At 37.5% G+C, this 21,232-nt stretch overlaps 1 protein-coding gene across 13 annotated transcripts in view; it reads right to left on the reverse strand.

Annotated features, from left to right (window-relative positions):
- ACBD5 (acyl-CoA binding domain containing 5) overlaps positions 1 to 21,232 on the reverse strand; it is a 50,047-nt gene that overhangs the window by 21,036 nt on the left and 7,779 nt on the right. For 9 of the 13 annotated variants that reach the window (XM_077896719.1, XM_077896713.1, XM_077896711.1 and 6 more), the window contains exons 5-8: positions 6,855 to 6,969; positions 6,725 to 6,757; positions 2,390 to 2,524; positions 99 to 302 (exon numbers count right to left, since the gene is read on the reverse strand). In XM_077896719.1, coding sequence (XP_077752845.1) covers positions 99 to 302; positions 2,390 to 2,524; positions 6,725 to 6,757; positions 6,855 to 6,969 — 487 coding nt within the window. The remainder of the gene's footprint in view (positions 1 to 98; positions 303 to 2,389; positions 2,525 to 6,724; positions 6,758 to 6,854; positions 6,970 to 21,232) is intronic. The other 4 variants (XM_077896722.1, XM_077896714.1, XM_077896721.1 and 1 more) reach the window with 4 other exon arrangements.

Raw genomic sequence — 21,232 nt, forward strand, 5'->3', positions numbered from 1 at the left:
TTTTTAATTCTAAATTGCTCCTAAACATCCTCAAATAATGAAGAGACTATTCCATTGGTAGGGAAGAGGCTGGACAGATCATTATTATAGGACTGTACCTTGGTGAATGCAGATAGCAGTTTTTCCAGTTTTCTCCAAGTTTTCATCTACAGCCTTTATTTCTTCAGCACTTCTACCATTCAAGGAAGAACTGGCATGAATGTCATTCTGTATTTCCTGAGCAGAGTGGTCTTTATCATAGGTATTAGTGACAATGACTTCCAAATTCTTATGGTCTGCAGATTTCTTCATCATTTTCTTATCTTTTATAAGAAAGTAGGGAGATTCATAAAAGTTCACAGTAGGTCAACTTCTGCATATATTTTCTAAAATCAAGTAATCACTTCTCCAACCTACCATAATCCCTTTGATCAGTTTCCTACATGGATCAGAGAGATGAAATACTCTTTAAAAAGGGGTTTATTGGGATGCCTGGGTGGCTCAGTGGTTGAGCGTCTGCCTTTGGCTTAGGGCGTGATCCTGGAATCAAGTCCCACATCGGGCTCCTGCATGGAGCCTGCTTCTCCCTCTGCCTGTGTCTTTGCCTCTCTCTCTCTGAGTGTCTCTCATGAATAAATAAATAAAATCTTTTAAAAAGGGGGGTTTATTACATGCTGACAGCCCACTCAAAACTGCTTCAGTTCCCTGTGAATCTTTTAGAAGCTATTTTATTTTTACTTTACTTTATTGTTAAATAGACTCAACACCCAACATGGGCTAGAACTCAAAACCACAAGATCTAGAGTCACACGATCCACCCACCAAGCCAGCCAGGCTTTCCTAGAGCCCTTTTTATTTTATTTTTTATGATTATTTTTTATTTAAAGATTTTATTTATTTATTCATGAGAGACAGAGAGAGAGAGGCAGGCAGAGACACAGGCAGAGGGAGAAGCAGGCTCCATGCAGGGAGCCCGATGTGGGACTAGATCCGGGGACCGTGGGATCACGCCCTGAGCTGAAGGCAGATGTTCAACTACTGAGCCACCCAGGCGTCCCCTAGAGCCCCTTTTAAAAGATAATTTCTTGGGATGCCTGCATGGCTCAGCAGTTAGGCACCTGCCTTCGGCTCAGGTCATGATCCTGGGATCCGGGATCAGGTCCCGCATCAGGCTCCCTGCAAGGAGCCTGCTTCTCCCTCTGCCTAAGTCTCTGCCTCTCTCTCTCATTCTGTGTCTCTCATGAATAAATAAATCTTTAAAAAATAAAAAAAAGATAACTTCTCAAGGTCAAGATAACACTCTCAAGCACAGGCAAGTCACCCTATGAGACCCAGTTGTACAAAGGGGTCCACATAATCAATAATATCCTTCAAAGAAGATATTATTCATCATATCTTACTAGAAAATAAAAGCAAAACGAAGTTGTGCCATTTGTTTTAGTGTCTTTCTGCCTCCCCCTTCTAAAGTAGTCTTCCTAAGAATCACTGTTACTCTTACTAACAAGGCCCTCCTAGTGTAGTACCCCATGACTCCAGTGTTCCTTCTTCATCAAAATTTCTTCCTGTATCCAATTCTCTGGATTCCATTCTATTCTTGACAAGGTATTGAGAGTTTAACCTGTCTCCTCTCCTTGGTAACATATGGATATTCATATTTGGAACATCTAAAATGAATACACTTGTTTTTGTTTGTTTAACTAAACTCTATGCTGAACATGGGGCTTGAACTCATGACTCTGAGATCAATAGTCAGATGTTCTTTTTTTCTTTTCTTTTTTTTTTTTTTAAGATTTTTTGTATTCATGAGAGACACACAGAGAGAAGCAGAGACACAGGCATAGGGAGATGCAGGCTCTCCGCAAGGAGCCCTATGCAGGACCCCATCCCGGGACCAAGCCCTGAGCCAAAAGCAGACGCTCAACTGCTGAGCCACCCAGGCATCCCAACATGAATACATTCCTAATGCAACATTTCAGGCAACAGATTTAGAGAAATGTCTATTCTTGTTAGGGTTCAATCTCATCTATTCTATCTATGCATAAGGTTGATTGTCCCTGTATTTTCGGTCCACAAAAAACTTATTGGTAGGGATCCCTGGGTGGCGCAGCGGTTTGGCGCCTGCCTTTGGCCCAGGGCGCGATCCTGGAGACCTGGGATCGAATCCCACGTCGGGCTCCCGGTGCATGGAGCCTGCTTCTCCCTCTGCCTATGTCTCTGCCTCTCTCTCTCTCTCTCTCTCTGTGACTATCATAAATAAATAAAAAATTAAAAAAAAAAAAAACTTATTGGTAAAGTCAAGAGCCTGGATCCTACCATAAACACTATTCTCATACAAAACCAAATCAGCCCAGACCTCTTCATATTTTATCTAATTTAATGTAAAATTATTAGTTCATCATCCAAAGATTACCATTATCACTTTGTTCGGCTCCTTTCACTTCTTCTTGGGCCTCTTCTTCCTCAGACTCAGCTCCACTATCACTGCTTTCAGCTTTACCATTAACAGTTTTGGCATTTGGAGTAGAAGTTAGAACATTACCAAGATCTAAAATATGAAATGATCACTTAATCTCTAGTGCTGTACATACAATAATGCTATCATTTACAAATAATACTGCCATTTATAAATAACTAATAAAATTACTTTGAAGTAAAACTTAGAATTTTGATATATAACTAGTATTCTTTTCTTTGACTATAAGTACACATATATTACATAAATAAACTTCAAGTATCAGTTTATAACAAAAATGATAAATCCTTATTAAGCAAGGCAGAGAATGTTTTTTTAAGTTAATATCAAATAATAAAGTTAGAGATAAATGATCTTTATACACCGTAAATGAAGAGACAGTTGTTACATGCTAGCATACTGAAAACATAAATACAACACTCTCATCAATATTATAAATGAACTACATTTAAAATTTTTTCATCCTTTTATTACCTTTAATGCTTTATATTTAAATTATTTTCTTCTAAAGCATCAGTTAGTGAGATCAATCACTTAAAAAGGTACATAAATTGTCCTACTAGCCAGTCATATCTTGTGAATAAATACACCAGAACTTCTCAAACATTAATATGCATAGGAATCAGCTGAGATCCAGTTAAAAATCAGTAAGTTTGGGATGATCTAAGATTCTGCATTTCCATAAAGCTCCTCTGTGATGCCAATGCTGTTGGATACTGAACCTCATTTTGAGATACAGGGAATTTCCACCACTCTTTAAGATAATAAGGCCTCCTACATGGCTACTGGCCAAAAACAGTGGTCTCCCTTCATAAACCTTTGGGCTCATTTTCACCTACTCAAATGCATTTTGGATGCTTCCCTGCATCCCAAGCAACAACTAAATTTCACAATCTCCATACATCTTAAACAGGAACAAAAGAATAAAAACTCAACTCTACCACTGCCATCGTATTCTACTCTCTTTTAGAGAACCTGAAGCATCACAGTTTATGAATCTCCTTGTTCTCTCCCTGCCAACCAGAAAAAGCAAGATTAACAAAAACAAAAAACTAAAAACAAAACAAAAAGAAAAACAACTAACCAAAACAACCACCACCACCACCACCACCACCAAGAAACAAAAACACCCACCACTCATGGACATCTTCAACAAAACTAAGCAATAGAGAATTCCCTAAGCCCCCACCAAATAGATGTTTGTAGTAAAACTACTTGACAGCAGCAAAAGCAGCACCACAGCAGTTCTGTGATAAGAGGTATAGAAAGCACAGAGAATTACTAGCAAGCCCAACTCAACATCCAAAAATCAGTTAATGTATTACATCATTCTAACAGAATAAAGGACAAAAGCCACATGATTATCACAACAGACACAAAGTATTGACAAAAATCAAATACTTTCATAATAATGCTGAAGAAATTAAAAATACAAGAGAATTTCCTCAATCTAATAAAGGTCATCTACAGAAATTCACAACTAGCATCATAATCAATGTTAAACGACGGAGTGTTTTTTGCTACTAAAATAACAAACAAGACAAAGAGGTCTGCTTTTGCCATCTCTATTTAATATTGTACTGGAAGTTCTTGCCAGGGCAATTAGACAAGAAAAGTAAATAAAAGGCATCCAGACTGAAAAGGAAAAAAAATGGTCTCTGTTTGCAAATGACATGCTCTTACATACAAGAAATCCTAATGAATCTACAAAAAAAAACCTATTAGAATTAACAAAAGGAGGGCACCTGGGTGGCTCAGTAGGTCAAGAGTTTACCTTTGGCTCAGGTCATAATCCTAGGGTCTCCAGATAGAGTCCGACATCAGGCTCCCTACTCAATGGGAAGTCTGTTTCTCCCTCTCCCTCTACCCCTCTCACCCACTCATGCTCTCTCTCTTTCACAAATAAATAAATAAAATCTTTAAAAAAAAAAAGAACAAAAGGTTCAATGAGACTGCAGGATACAAGATCAATAAGCAAAAATCAATTGTATTTCTACAGGCTAACAATGAACAATACAAAATGAAATTAGAAAATAATCTATAATAGCAGCAAAAAGAATAAAATGCTCAGCAGTACACTGGAAAAAAGAAGGTATAAGAATTTTATACGGCAGATGACAAAACATTTTTCAAAGAAATTAAAGAACTAAATAAATGGATTGGAAGACAATACTGTTGTGATGACAAAATACTCCTCAAAATGACCTACAATTCGGTGCAATCCCTACTAGAATCCTAGGTGACACCTTTATGCAAAAATTGTCCGGCTGATTCAAAAATTCATATGGAAATGCAAAAGATCCAGGATGGTCAAACTAATCTTGAAAAAGAACAAAGTTGAATAGTTCATACTTCCTGATTTCAAAACTTACTATGCATCTGAACTATGAAAAAGCCCATGTGACACAGATATATCTGTTTTACTGGGCCTAAGTGGCTTTCAATACCATTCTTTGCTAAAAAAAAAAAAAAAAAAAAAACAAGTCAAGATTGCAAACTATGAAACACTCAAATATTTTAACCCTGGTTATTACATTTCTAATATTATTTCTTACAGATATATTTTCTCTTTTATTAAATGACATTTGTACAGGGTTACTTTCAGCAGCTTTTGAAGACCAGAAGAGGAAACAAATGTAACACTGTATGTTAACTATACTGGAATTAAAATAAAAGCTTAATATAAAAAAGAGAGGAGGAAGCAATCTAAATGTCCATTAGAATTATACAGGTTAAATAAATTATGGTACAGGTCCATATTCCTTATAACCCTTGCATCTGCAATCCTTGCAGATATGATTTAAAATCCAGTTTTCTAACTTTGCAAAGGTCATACACTGTATGTACTATACATTATGTAACATCTTCAATAGAGTCTAGGCAGCTCCCACTAAAAAAACTAATAATAAAGAAAGTTTTTACAGCAAAACATATGGGTAGTCACACTAAATAGAATAAATATTTTAAACAGCCTAGTGTAGGGATCCCTGGGTGGCTCAGCGGTTTAGCGCCTGCCTTTAGCCCAGGGCATGATCCTGGAGTAGGATCAAGTCCCACATCAGGCTCCCTGCATGGAGCCTGCTTCTACCTCTGCCTGTGTCTCTGCCTGCCTCTCTCTCTCTGTGTCTCTCATGAATAAATGAATAAAATCTTTAAAAAATAAAAATAAAAGTCTAGTGTCAAATCAGGTCAGGGTGGGCTGCTCAATTAGTTCATGTCAGGACAGGCTTTGCTTTCAAATGAGTCACCAAAAAATATCTGGTTTATCAAGGTTTTTGAATTTTAAATTATAACTTAGGGATTATGGATCTGAGCATTTACTATCATTATTCCTTGTCTTTATAATTAGCTGTTTAAACATTTGCCTTTAACCGGCTTAGATACTACTAAAAACAGATCCAGATTTACTCCCCTCTAAATCCTAACAACATGCTTCATACAGAGGAAATAATATTTTTTCTGCATTGAACAGCATGACTTATAAGGAAGATTATTTGTTAAAATGTGTTTCTTTAGGCAAATCAGATATAGAGGATGTGGTTATAAGAATGTTATGCTCAGTGAGCATTATAGCAGTTACTACTGCAGACACAAACTGCAGATCTTATGACGCACAGGAAGGTAACTGTTCTGAAACCCCTGATTTCTGTCAGTTAGTAAAAGATACCTTGTAAATAGGGATTCCAGGAAAATAAAACATATTTTTCATTTGAAATAATTCTTACAGGCTCATTTCACTCTGCTTTCAAAAAAAAAAAATTTAAAGAGTAATGTTTATACTTAATGCCAGCAAATTTGCCTATTATTCAATTCCTGCTAATACGTGAAAGATAAGCCTTTCAATTCTTTCCTGAGAACACAAAATTAGAATTCTAAAAAAAAAAAAAGACCAAGCTAAGTGAATTCCCTGGCATCTTGTTTTAGATTGCTACACTATATAAGCTATATTATAAACATATCTACATTAAAATTAGCTAGAAAATCATTTCAGCTATGGCACCATTAATGTAATACAGAAAGCAAACCAGAAAGTAAATCATCAAAATAAAATCATAAATTGTTATAATCTTGTATATATTTGGTGAGCCACCTGTCATGTTTTAATAATTGAAGGGCTAAAATTTGAGTGTTTATATTATTTTTGAACTTTATGTAATGTATTTGCTTGAAATGAAAACTCTTGAGTGACCAGCTTATAAGTTAAATTTGTGTAAAATTCTTTTGGCATGTAAATTTTAAACAAAACATTTACATGTATTTCATTATTCCTACCTTCTAAGTATTTAGAGATTTTCTCCAGTCGGACTGGCATGTGAAAGTAAAAAAAAATTAGACATATAAATATTAATGCATGCATAATACATCAGTTGCTGGATTTAAAAACAAGGTAAAACATTCCAACCTGAAGTTAAATCAGAAGTTCTGCCACACTTTTTGTCTTCTACAATTTCATAAAATGGACCTATGACATGTAGCAACTCTTCAACTTTCTCAGTCATCGGCATAGTTTCAAGAATCTGTAATCAAAAGAAACAAACCTTGTGAAATCACAAACTACTACTATGGTCTACACTAGTACCAAATAACATAATATTTACAATTTATTTAGCAATAATTTTGAGATTTCAAGTTCCCAAAGTATCTACATTAATTACATAAACTGTATACTCTTTCAGGAAAATCCAAGTATATTAAAGACTTTATTAAAAAGTGTCTTCATCAAGTGCCTGGGTGGCACAGCCAGTTAAGCATCTGCCGTCTACTCAGGTCATGATCCCAGGATCCTGGGATCAGGTACCTCACTGGCTCCCTGTTCAGCGGGGAGTATGCTTTTCCCTCTCCCTCTGATGCTCCCCCTGCTTGTGCTCTCTCTCTGTCAAATAAATAAATAAAATCTTAAATAAGTAAATAAAATAAAAGTGTCTTCACTTCGAAGACTGTTTTACATAAACTTCTTTTAAAATTTTATACAATAACCCATAAATTGTGCATTAAAAACCATTCTCTAAGGTCATGTTTCTAAAAGGGCATAAAAGGAAAGTAGGAAATGGTTGTCATTTTCACACCTATGGGCCAATTTAGAATCATCAAATTTAAAGAGCAAGGTAAATTAATTTCAAGTAAATGGCGATCAACTGGTAACTGATAAAAGAAAATATTTCCATATAGGAGATATTTTGCAGATATTTAAAAAGAATAAGGTTAGCTTTGTGTGTGCTGACTGGGAAAACATCTGAATTTTTTTATAAGCAAAAAGGTAGTTAGTGAACAGTAGGAATATGATACCATTATTGGTTCTTCTCTTTTTTTTTTAATTTTTATTTATTTATGATAGTCACACGGAGAGAGAGAGGCGGGGTGGGGGGGAGAGACACAGGCAGAGGGAGAAGCAGGCTCCATGCACCGGGAGCCCGACGTGGGATTCGATCCTGGGACTCCAGGATCGCGCCCTGGGCCAAAGGCAGGCGCCAAACCGCTGTGCTACCCAGGGATCCCAAGGTTCTTCTCTTTTAAAATAAGAAGATATACATATATGTGTTTTCTGAATCAATCTATAAAATAGAATTAAAAGTAATTAGACTCAAAGAATTAACATGGAGGGAATAGGAAAGACTCTTCATTTTTTTTTTTTGATGTTTGGATTTTTTTCATTTACATTTATTACTTTTACTACTAAGATGAACACATTTATTACTTTAAGCAACCAAAGTCCTATATCATTTTTGCATATTTTTCAGCTTATATACAGTTTTAAAGTGGCCACTTACACCTTTAAAATTAAGAAGCTCAGACTCGTCAGTCACCGCCCTGCTTTATTGTTGGCTTACTGCCTATCTTTCAGAGCAATACAATGTAAGCTCAGTAGAACAGGGCCTTCATCTAGTTTTAATCAACAAGGCGGAGGTATGTTGGGAGATTATACAGGATGAACTATGCTAAAAATAACTAGTTACAGTGATTATAATGTGATCTGAGAGCTAAATGTAAATTACCTAATTGCTGTTCCTATCAATGAATAGAACTGAAAAAAATTGCTTTAACCATAAAATATCTTTTTTAGAAGGGAGTACTTGTTACTGTGAGGCTGGGGATATTAGGGAGGGCATTTTTATAGTTTAATATAGATATATGATCTGGAATATATATGGATTATAATAGATTCAACCCCAAAATTGAAACCATTAGGTAATGCTTATTTTGATATGACCAGGGATTCCTGGGTGGCGCAGCGGTTTGGCGCCTGCCTTTGGCCCAGGGCGCGATCCTGGAGACTCGGGATCGAATTCCACATCGGGCTCCCGGTGCATGGAGCCTGCTTCTCCCTCTGCCTGTGTCTCTGCACCTCTCTCTCTCTCTCTCTGTGACTATCATAAATAAATAAATTAATTAAAAAAAATTTTTTGATATGGCCAAAGTCACAGCTACTACATGGCAGAGATATAATTCAAACACAAGTCAACATCCTTTACACTATTTAATACTAGAATAGTGTATGTATGCAAAGATTCAATGGAATCTGGTAAGCTAGCCATATATTCCATCTTGACCCACTCCACCCAAAACTTCCTTTGATCCTGTTTCAAACCAGATCTCTTTTAGTTATCTCTCAATTAGATATTACTCTAAAAAGTCTATCAAATTTGTCTTTAAGTAGAGCTACTCAAATCTGTTTCAGTTTATACCCGTAAGTAACGGACTGAATTATGGATTTCAAATGTCAGAACTAAATATATGTAGTATGTGCTAGTCCTAGGCAAATCTAAGCAGAGTTATTTTTCTTTCAATAAGCTAGAATTTGGGATGCCTGGGTGGCTCAGCGGTTTAGCACCTGCCTTTGGCCCAGGGCATGATCCTGGAGTCCCAGGATCAAGTCCCACATTGGGCTCCCTGCATGAAGCCTGCTTCTCCCTCCTCCTGTGTCTGCCTTTCTCTCTCTCTGTCTCTCATGAATAAATAAAATCTTAAAAAAAGAAAAAGAATTTCAATAGTCAATAAAATCAGGACACAAGCAGCCACAGCAAGATATAGCCAGAATTTAAGAGATTACTCTCTGAAGAAAAAACTAAAAATACAAAACCCAAGAAGAATGATCTTAGTCATCTGCAAAATTCTCTCCCTCACTCCAATGCTGAAATAAAAGAAATGGCATGTGCACGCACACACACGCATGATACTGGCAGGGACAGACACAGAGAGACAAGCAGAGCCAGGCAAACCTCAGTCTAGGTAACTACTCCTAGAGAAGATTTTATTTACAGTATAAGTGAATTAAATCAATTCAATTCGATTATAACCTATCCAAATGAAAACTGTTTGGTGAGCTGCACAGATTCCATAAAAGTGGCATCTGTGGGGTGCCTAGGTGACTCAGTCGGTTAAGTGTCTGCCGTTAGCTCAGGTCATGATCCCAGGGTCCCAGGATTCATTCAGCCCCACTTCAAGCTCCCTGCTCAGCAGGGAGTTTGCTTCTCCCTCTCCCTCTGCCCTTCGCCCTGCTTATGCTTCTCTCAAATAAAATCTTATTAAAAAAAAAAAAAAAAAAACAGCACCCAAAGCACAGTAATTTTTCCAGTTCTCCAGCACATTTTCTTGATAAGAAACATCATTTCTGTATGATAAAAATATACTATCAGAGGCACAGATACACTGTATTGTAAAGCAAAGATTAAATTGCTCAGATTTTTTTTTTTGATCAAATGAACAGATCTCTTAATGCCATCCAAATCTCAGTGTTCTATGCTCTGTTCAATAGACAATCTTAGCAATCATTCATCCAGTTTCCCAAGTGCCTCTGACATTTTGAGGAGTGTCCTATATCTTAATCAGGAGTATGCTGCACACTTGAAAAATATAACACCCTCTGTAAGTTAAAGAATTAGCATTCTGGGGGAAAAAATTAGTATTCCGGTTTTTCTCCAAATCTCCAAAAGGTGGTTATCATCTGTCAACCCTTAGAAAAGAAAGCCAATGTTCTGGACTTGGCAGAGGTACAGACCAGACCCTCATTCATGGTGACTTTCAGGTTCCATCCTTTATGAGACTCTGTTCTAATCTTCCCTCTGGTACAGCTATTATCCCATCCTCTTAGAAATCCCGAAATGATTAGTCTGAGGTTATGCTGGGGCAATATTTTTTTTTTTTATATATATATTTTTTAAACAAGATCCCCCTAGTGATTCCAATGTGTAGCCAGAGTTGAGGACACTGATCTCTCTTTACATCCAACGGACATACTGCATATTATTCAAGTTTTGTTTTGGCTGAATTCTCTAGAAACCCTCATTAACATAGCCTATATAATTTGGGGCTGGCTGACTGGCTCGGTTGAGCATGCGACTCGATCATGGAGTTCTTTTTTTTTTTTTTTTTAATTTTTTTTTAATTTTTATTTCTGATAGTCACAGAGAGAGAGAGAGCGAGAGAGGCAGAGACACAGGCAGAGGGAGAAGCAGGCTCCATCCACCGGGAGCCCGACGTGGGATTCGATCCCGGGTCTCCAGGATCGTGCCCTGGGCCAAAGGCAGGCACCAAACCACTGTGCCACCCAGGGATCCCTCGATCATGGAGTTCTAAATTTGAGCCCCACATTGAGTGTAGCGATTACTTAAAAATAAAATCTTTAAAAGAACAACAGATAGCCTGTAAAATTTGTACAGAAAATAGAATTTTATATTTCCTTTTGATTATGAAAATTAACTTTATTTAAAAGAACTACAGATTTTTCCCACAAACCACATTACTTTTTTTGTTCCCTCAAAGCTAAAATCCTATTAATTTAAAAGAATTTTTGATTCCAGCAACTTTTTAAATGATATTTCACTGGACAGTTTATAGATTACAAAAGCAATTTTCTATAAAATATTATCTATTAGGGACACCTGGGTAGCTCAGAGATTGAATGTCTGCCTTCAGCACAGGGCATGATCCCAGGGTACAGAATCAAGTCCCGCATCAGGCTCCCTGTGAGGAGCCTAGAACTCTGCCTATGTCTATGCCTCTCTCTCTGTGTCTCTCACGAATAAATAAATAAAATCTTTTTACAAATATCTATTATAAAATATAAATTAAATGGATTAGTTCCTTTTTCTCAAAAAAAGGTTTTATTTTATTATTTATTCGTGAGAGACACACAGAGAGAGAGAGGCAGAGACACAGGCAGAGGGAGCAGGCTCCAAAGAGGAAGCCCGATGCGGGACTTGATCCCGGGACTCCAGGATCACACCCTGGGCAGAAGGCAGACACTGAACTGCCAAACCACCCAAGGATCCCAATGGACAAGTTCCCTAAACATGTGAATGCAAAAGCAAAAGAATGAGATTTATAATACAAGAGTAATTCTAAAGAGCAATAGCACACTGAACTATATTTAAAATATAATTTAAATTCCTAATTGGTTGTGTTAATTAATTACTACAATTACAAAAAGTCCCATATTCAGTAACCTAATCTTTGGGATAATGTACCATCCCATACCATTATCTAATATATATATATACACACTTATATACATGAATATTTTATAATCTATAGACCCAATGTGGGGGTTGAATTCACAATCCTGAGATCAAGAGTTGGATGCTCTACTGACTAAGCCAGCCAGGTCCCTTCCACCCTCTGCCACATCATTATTTAAAAGTATACAATTGTATCTACTGATGTCCACAAAGCAAAACTCTGCAAATACTTTAAAAAATGAATCAAATTTTCAACTGATTAGTATCTTAACATTTTAGATTTATCTCTAAAAGTCTACCAAAATTTTATTATATTCACCTTCTGAAAAATGAAATTTTAAAAGTCTGAATGGATGGGACACCTGGGTGGCTCAGCAGCTGACTGCCTTTGGCTCAGGGTGTGATCCTAGATTCCAAGGATCAAGTCCTGCATCAGGCTACTTGCATGGAGCCTGCTTCTCCTCTGTCTTGTCTATGTCTCTGCCTCTCTGTATCTCTCATGAATAAATAAGTAAATCTTTAAAAAAAATTAAAAGTATATTCTTGAATTAGAGAAGTAGTTATAGAAATCTATGGGTACAGTTAAAGTATCTTAAGACAGCTAAAAGGCAGCAGTATAGTTTAAAACCGTATCCCTCCCATTTTAACCTGTAACTACATCATTACTTAATCAAATTGGATAGGAAAAATGGGTAAATTTTACCTGATGTGTCTATTCAACTTTACATTATAGAAGTGTGCCCCCCAAATCAGAATATTTAAAATAAAGAAAAGGAATAGTTAACAAACCAAAAAGGCTTTAGATTTTCTTTCTGCTTTTAAGAGGTTCCTTTGTTGTTGTGCTACTGATACAGTTAACAGTCAAAAGGATTAAACTCTGCCTTCTGTTATAGATAAACCACATCCACTAAATAAAAACTGTGACAGGGATCCCTGGGTGGCGCAGCGGTTTAGCGCCTGCCTTTGGCCCAGGGCGCGATCCTGGAGACCCGGGATCGAATCCCACGTCGGGCTCCCGGTGCATGGAGCCTGCTTCTCCCTCTGCCTATGTCTCTGCCTCTCTCTCTCTCTGTGACTATCATAAATAAATAAAACTTAAAAAAAAAAAAAAACTGTGACAATTTAACAAAGGGCACAACTTTGAGCAGTGCAGAAGAAAACAAAATAAAACAAAACAAATGAGTCTCAATCACCTCACAAAAATTACTTATAGAAATTAACACTGGGATTTTGGTACATATACAAGACATGGGTTTTTGGGTTTTTTTGTTTTTTCTGCCTTGTTTTAATTTGTGATGGTGGAAGTTAGTACCTTCTAAAATACGACCAACATGCACTCAGAACCAAGTGGAACACTGTAATTCTGTGAGATTATATTCTTTCTTTCTTCTGTACCCTCTTTTATCTTGTTTATGTTTTTGTGGTCAATGTTGGGGCTTTATATAATAAGTATTGCTGGTTCATATAAATTTGGAATTGAGCAACTTCTAACATAGAGAACAAAATACACTGAGAACCAAGAGGATCACCCTATAGGACTCCTCAGGTAGACTACATTCTCTCTCCATTACTACTTCCTCACAAACACCATCCCCCCCACCTTTTAATTTTTTTCTTTTTCCTCTTTTCTCTACTTTTACTTTTTTTTCTTTGTTTTTAGTTTTTAGCTTTTAGCTATTTATTTTTACTTCTGTGTTTTAAAACTTGTTTTTGACTCCAGTGGTCCTTCTGTTATATTTTGTTCTGGTCTTCTTTTTCTTTTATTTTCTGATCTCTGACCTCTTCAGAATCATCAAGGGTGTATTTTACTTAGGTCGTGGTCGATATTTTTGACTCAGCCCGCTCAAACAGCCACTCTTGCACTGGACAAAATGACGAGAAGGAAGAATTCACCGCAAAAGAAAGAACAGGAAACAGTACCCTCTGCTACAGAGTTACAGAATTGGATTTCAATACAATGTCAGAAATTCAACTCAGAAGCACAATTATTAAGCTACTAGTGGTTCTATAAAAAAGCATAAAGGAATCAAGATACTTCATGACTGCAGAATTTAGATCTAATCAGGCCAAAATGAAAAATAGACTAAATGAGATGCAATCCAAATTGGAGGTCCTAACGATGAGGGTTAATGAGGTGGAAGAAAGAGTGAGCGACATAGAAGACAAGTTGATGGTAAGGAAGGAAGCTGAGGAAAAAAGAGAAAAACAATTAAGAGCCCATGACGAAAGGCTTAGGGAAATAAATGATAGCTTGAGAAGGAAGAATATATGTCTAATTGGGGTTCCAGAAGAGGCTGAGAGAGAGAGACCACGAAGTATATTTGTGCAAATCATAGCTGAGAACTTCCCAAATCTGGAGAAGGAAACAGGCATTCAAATCCAAGAGATAGGAACCCCCCCTAAAATTCAATAAAAACCATTCAACACCTCAACATTTAATAGTGAAACTTGCAAATTTCAAAGATAAAGAGAAAATTCTTAAAGCAGTGTGAGACAAGAGATTCTTAACTTATATGGGGAGAAACATCAGATTAACAGCAGACCACTCCACAGAGACCTGGCAGACCAGTAAGGGCTGGCAGGATATATTCAGGGTACTAAATGAGAAGAACATGGAGCCAAGAATACTCTATCCAGCAAGGCTCTCATTCAGAATAGAAGGAGAGATAAAGAGCTTCCAAAATAGGCAGAAACTGAAAGAATATGTAACCACCAAACTGGCTCTGCAAGAAATATTAAGGGGGACCTTGTAAAAGAAAGAGGGAGTCTAAAGAAACAATCCACAAAAACAGAGACTGAATAGGTATTACAACACTAAATTAATATCTTTCAATAGGTACTCTGAAAGTGAATGGGCTAAATGATCCCATCAAAAGACACAGGGTGGGATCCCTGGGTGGCGCAGCGGTTTGGCGCCTGCCTTTGGCCCAGGGCGCAATCCTGGAGACCCGGGATCGAATCTCACGTTGGGCTCCCGGTGCATGGAGCCTGCTTCTCCCTCTGCCTGTGTCTCTGCCTCTCTCTCTCTCTGTGTGACTATCCTAAATAAATAAATAAAATATTTAAAAAATATATTAAAAAACAAAAAAACAAAAGACACAGGGTTTCAGACTGGATAAAAAAGCAAGACAAATCAATTTGTTGTCTACAAGAGACTATTTTAGACCTAAGGACACCTCCAGCCTGAAAATGAAGGGGTAGAGAACCATTTACCATTCAAATGGTCCTCAAAAGAAAGCTGGGGTAGCAATCTTCATATCAGAAAAGTTTATCCCAAAGGCTGTAGTAAGAGGTGAACAGGGACACTATACCATACTTAAAGGGTCTATCCAACAAGAAGACCTAACAATATTTATGCTCCTAATGTGGGACCTGCCAAGTATATCAATCAATTAATAAACAAAGGAAAGAGATACTTAGATAATAATACACTAATAGTAGGAGACTTCAGCACAGCACTTTCAGCAAATGACACATATTCTGAGCAGAACATCACCAAAGAAACAAGGGCCTTTAATAATACACTGGGCCAAACAGATTTCCCAGATATATACAGAACTTTCCACCCAGACACAACTGAAAACACATTCTTCTCAAGTGCACATGGAACTTTTTCCAGAATAGACCACATACTGGGTCACAAATCAGGTCTCAACCTATACCAAAAGATTGGGAATGTCCCCTACGTATTTTCAGACCACAATGCTTTGAAACTAGACTCAATGACAAGAAATTTGGAAGAAACTCAAATACATGGAGGTGAAAGAGCATTCTACTAAAAGACAAATGCATCAACCAGGAAATTAGAGAAGAAATAAAAAGATTCATGGAAAATAATAAAAATGAATATACAACCATTCAAAATATTTGGGATACCAAAAGTGCTCCTAAGAGGGAAATACATGGCAATACAAGCCTCCCTCAAAACATTGGAAAAAACACAAATACACAGGCTAACCTTGCACCTAAACGAATTGGAGAAAGAACAGCAAGTAAAACCTATACCAAGCAGAAGAAGAGAGATAATAAAGGTTCAAGCAGAACTCAATGAACTAGAGATCAGAAGAACTGTAGAACAGATCAACAAAACCAGGACCTGATTCTTTGAAGCAATTAATAAGATAGATAAACCATTAGCCAGTCTTATTAAAAAGAAAAGACTCGGGATCCCTGGGTGGCACAGTGGTTTGGCGCCTGCCTTTGGCCCAGGGCGCGATCCTGGAGACCCGGGATCGAATCCCACGTCGGGCTCCCGGTGCATGGAGCCTGCTTCTCCCTCTGCCTGTGTCTCTGCCTCCCTCTCTCTCTCTGTAACTATCATAAATAAATAAAAATTAAAAAAAAAAAAAAAAAAAGAAAAGACTCTAATAAAATCACGAATGAAAGAGGAGAGATCACGAGTACCAAAGAAATACAAATGACTTTAAAAACATTATGAGCAGCTATATGTCAACCAATTAGGCAATCTAGAAGAAATGGACACATTTCTGAAAAACCACAAATTACCAAAACTGGAACAGGAAGAAATAGAAAACCTGAACAGGCCAGTAACCAGCGAGGAACTTGAAGCAGTCATCAGAAACCTCCCAAGACACAAAAGGCCAGGGCCAGATGGCTTCCCAGGGGAATTCTGTCAAACGTTTAAAGAAGAAATAATACCTATTCTACTAAAGCTGTTTCGAAGTATAGAAAGGGACAGAATACTTACAAATTTGTTTTATAAGGCCACATTACCTTGATTCCAAAACCAAAGACCCCACCAAAAAAAAAAAAAAGTATAGACCAATATCCCTGATGAACACGAATGCAAAAATTCTCAACAAGATACAAGCCAATAGGATCCAACAGTGTGGCAGTCCAGGTGGCTCAGCGGTTTAGGGCCACCTTCAGCCTGATCCTGGAGACCTGAGATCTAGTACAACATCAGGCTCCCTGCATGGAGCCGGTTTCTCCCTCTGCCTGTGTCTCTGCCTCTCTCTCTCTCTCTTTTCTCTCTCTGTGTCTCTCATGAATAAATAAATAAAATTTAGAAAAATCCAACAGTATATTGAGAAAATTATTCACCATGACCAAGTGGGATTTATCCCCGGGATGCAAGGCTGGTTCAACACTCGTAAAACAGCCAATGTGATAGATCACATCAACGAGAAAAAACAAGAACCATATGATCCTCTCAACAGATGCAGAGAAAGCATTTGACAAAATACAGCATCCATTCCTGATCAAAACTCTTCAGAGTGTAGGTACAGAGGGAACATTCCTCAGCATCTTAAAAGCCATTTATGAGAAGCCCTCAGCAAATATCATTCTCAATGGGGAAACACTGGGAGCCTTTCCCCTAAGATCAGGAACATGACAGGGATGTCTACTCTCACCACTGCTATTCAACATAGTACTATAAGTCCTAGCCTCAGCAATCAGATAACAAAAAGAAATTAAAAAAAAAAAAAAGAAATAAAAGGCATTCAAATTGGCAAAGAAGTAGTCAAACTCTCCCTCTTTGCAGATGACATGATATGACATGATACTGGACACAGAAAACCCAAAAGACTCCACCCAAAGATTGCTAGAACTCATACAGCAATTTGGCAGTGTGGCAGGATACAAAATCAATGCCCAGAAATCAGTGGCATTTCTATACACTACCAATGAAACTGAAGGAAGAGAAATTAAGGAGTCAATCACATTTACAATTGCACCCAAAAGCATAAGATACCTAGGAATAAACTTAACCAAAGAGGTAAAGGATCTATACCCTAAAAACTACAGAACACTTCTAAAAGAAATTGAGGAAGACACAAAGAGATGGAAAAACATTCCATGCTCATAGACTAGAAGAATAAATATTGTGAAAATATCTATGCTACCCAGGGCAATTTACACGTTTAATGCAATCCCTACCAAAATACCATAGATGGGGATCCCTGGGTGGCGCAGCGGTTTAGCGCCTGCCTTTGGCCCAGGGCACGATCCTGGAGACCTGGGGTCTAATCCCACGTCGGGCTCCCGGTGCATGGGGCCTGCTTCTTCTCCCTGTGCCTGTGTCTCTGCCTCTCTCTCTCTCTCTCTATCATAAATAAATAAATAAAAATTTTAGTTAAAAAAAAAACAACAAAATACCATGAATGTTCTTCACAGAGTTGGAACAAATCATCTTAAGATTTGTATGGAATCAGAAAAGATCCCGAATAGTCAGAGGAATACTGAAAAAGAAAACCAATGCCAGGGGCATCACAATGATGATTTCAAGCTGTATAACAAAGCTGTGATCATCAAGACAGTGTGGTACTGGCACAAAATCAGACACATAGATCAATGGAACAGAATAGAGAATCCAGATGTGGACCCTCAGCTTTATGGTCAACTAATATTCAACAAAGCAGGAAAGACTCCACTGGAAAAAGTACAGTCTCTTCAATAAATGGTGCTGGGAAAATTGGACAGCCACATGCAGAAGAATGAAACTGGACCATTCTTTTATACCATACACAAAGATAAACTCAAAATGGATCAAAGATCTAAATGTGAGACAAGAATACATCAGAATCCTAGAGGAGAACATAGGCAACACCCTTTCTGAACTTGGCCACAGCAACTTCTTGCAAGATACATCTATAAAGGCCAAGGAAACAAAAGCAAAAATGAATGATCCCAATAGTTATCTTCTATCTTTTATCTTAATCAAAATAAAAAGTTTCTGCACAGCAAAAGAAACAGTCAACAAAACTAAAAGACAACCTACAGGGATCCCTGGGTGGCGCAGCGGTTTAGCGCCTGCCTTTGGCCCAGGCACGATCCTGGAGACCCAGGATCGAATCCCACGTCGGGCTCCCGGTGCATGGAGCCTGCTTCTCCCTCTGCCTGTGTCTCTGCCTCTCTCTCTCTCTCTCTTTCTCTGTGTGTGACTATCATAAATAAATAAAAATTAAAAAAAAAAAAAGGCAACCTACAGAATGGGAAAAGTTATCTGTAAATGACGTATCAGATAAAGGGCTAGTATCCAAGATCTGTAAAGAACTTATTAAACTCAACACCCCAAAAAAATAATAATAATCCAATCGTGAAATAGGCAGAAGACAAGAACAGAAGACAAGAACAGAAATTTCACCAAAGAAGACATACACATGGCCAACAAGCACATGAGAAAATGCTCCGCATCACTTGCCATCAGGGAAATACAAATCAAAACCACAAGGAGATACCACCTCACACCAGTGAGAATGGTGAAAATTAACAAGATAGGAAACAACAAATGTTGGAGAGGATGTAGAGAAAGGGGAACACTCTTGCACTGTTGGTGGCAATGTGAACTGGTACAGCCACTCTGAAAAATGTGTGGAGGGAGGTTCTTCATAGAGTTGAAAATAGAGCTACCCTATGACCTATATCCTATAACCTATATACCCTTTGGATATACCCCAAAGATACAGATGCAGTGAAAAACTGAGACACCTGCACCCCAATGTTTATAGCAGCAATGTTTGCAATAGCAAACTATGGAAGGAGCCTCGATGTCCTTTGACAGATGAATGGATAGAGAAGATGTGGTCTATATATACAATGGAATATTACTCAGGCGTTAGAAACGATGAATATCCATCATTTGCTTTGACGTGGATGGAACTGAAGGGTATTTATACTGAATGAAGTAAGTCAATCGGAGGACAATCATTATATGGTTTTACTCATATGAGGAATATAAGAAATAGTGAAATGAAAGGGATTATAAGGGAAAGGAAGGGCACTGAATGAGAGGGAGGCAAACCATGAGAGGCTCCTAACTCTGGGAAATGAACAAAGGGTTGTGGTAGGGAAGGTGGGAGGGGGGTTAGGGTAACTAGGTGACGAACACTGAGGAGGACACTTTATGGGATGAGCACTGGGTGTTATACTCTATGTTGGCAAATCAAACTTCAATAAAAACAAATAAAAAAAAAAGAAATTAACACTGGCAAACAAGCTGGCAAAAGAAGTGTTCCTTTTTACAGATTTTATGTTCAAAGATAACTTATTTAAGATTATAAAACAGACCTAAACTTCACAATGTCTTTTTTTTTTTTAAGGTTTTATTTATTTATTCACAAGAAACACAGTGAGAGAGGCAGAGGCAGAGACTTAGGCAGAGGAAGAAGCAGGCTCCTTGGGGAGCCTGATGCAGGACTCAGTCCCAGGACCCCGGGATCACAACCTGAGCCAAATGTAGATGCTTAACCACTAAGCCACCCATGCATCTTTAAATTTCACAATTTCTTTTTTTTTTTTAAATACTATTTATTTATTCATGAGAGACACAGAGAGACAGGCAGAGACGCAGGCAGAGGGAGATGCAGGCTCCATGCAGGGAGCCCGATGTGGGACTCGATCCTGGGCCTCCAGGATCACACCCTGGCCCAAAGGCAGGTGCTCCACTGAGCCATCCAGGGATCCCAAATTTCACAATTTCTGATCCAGTTCCAACACAGCAATGGTGCTTTATAAAAAGACACTAAGAGTATCTTTAAAATCATGATTTCTTCATAAATTTGCTCCTCAAAAAATCCCTTGAGCAGACTTAAGAAAGCTAGTCAGTAAGGAAAGCTGTCCTTACCAATTACCAGAGAAATTAAAAGCATCCTTATCTTATTTTGTTTCTGAAGGATCTCTGCATTCAAGGAAAAGAAATCCTTGTTATTAAGAAATCCCATGATGGGAGTATTTCAATTTGTGAGTCAAACTCGACGAAAACACTGATGGGCAGGGTTGTTAGCTATTTCTCCTAAATAAAAAGTTCCAAAGCAGAAATGCTTTCAAGGTTGCTCAGGTATTCCCCAGATTCCTGAGGAAGGGGCTTCAATATTTCAAAAGATTCCTATTTCTACATTTTCTGAAGAAGCTATGGACAAATACAGAGAAGATTAAAAAAAATCCCATCACTACAGTGTGATCTTAAGGTAAAAACACTTATCTTAAGATGAACATTGAAAAAAAAAAAAGATGAACGTTGAAGAGACAGATAAAGCCCTAATAAATTCATCTTAAATATTATATGCTAACATATTATAATTTCTTTGTTCCTTAAAACAAAGAAGCTAATTTGCTTAATAACAAAATTAATTTAATTCAGCTGTGCTGGATATTTTTTTTTTTTAACTCATGACCCTGAGATCAAGACCTGAAAATAAAATTTAAAAATTGTAAACATTAAAAAGAGACCTGAGCTGAGATCAAGAATCAGATGCTTAAGCAACTAAGCCATGCAGGTGCCCCATGAATATTTTCATTTTCTTTTTTTTTTTTTTTTTAGGTTTTATTTGTTTATTCATGAGAGACACAGAGAAAGGCAGAG

Source organism: Canis aureus, chromosome 5 (genome assembly GCF_053574225.1).
Source record: "Canis aureus isolate CA01 chromosome 5, VMU_Caureus_v.1.0, whole genome shotgun sequence".
In the NCBI taxonomy this organism is placed as follows: Eukaryota; Metazoa; Chordata; class Mammalia; order Carnivora; family Canidae; genus Canis; species Canis aureus.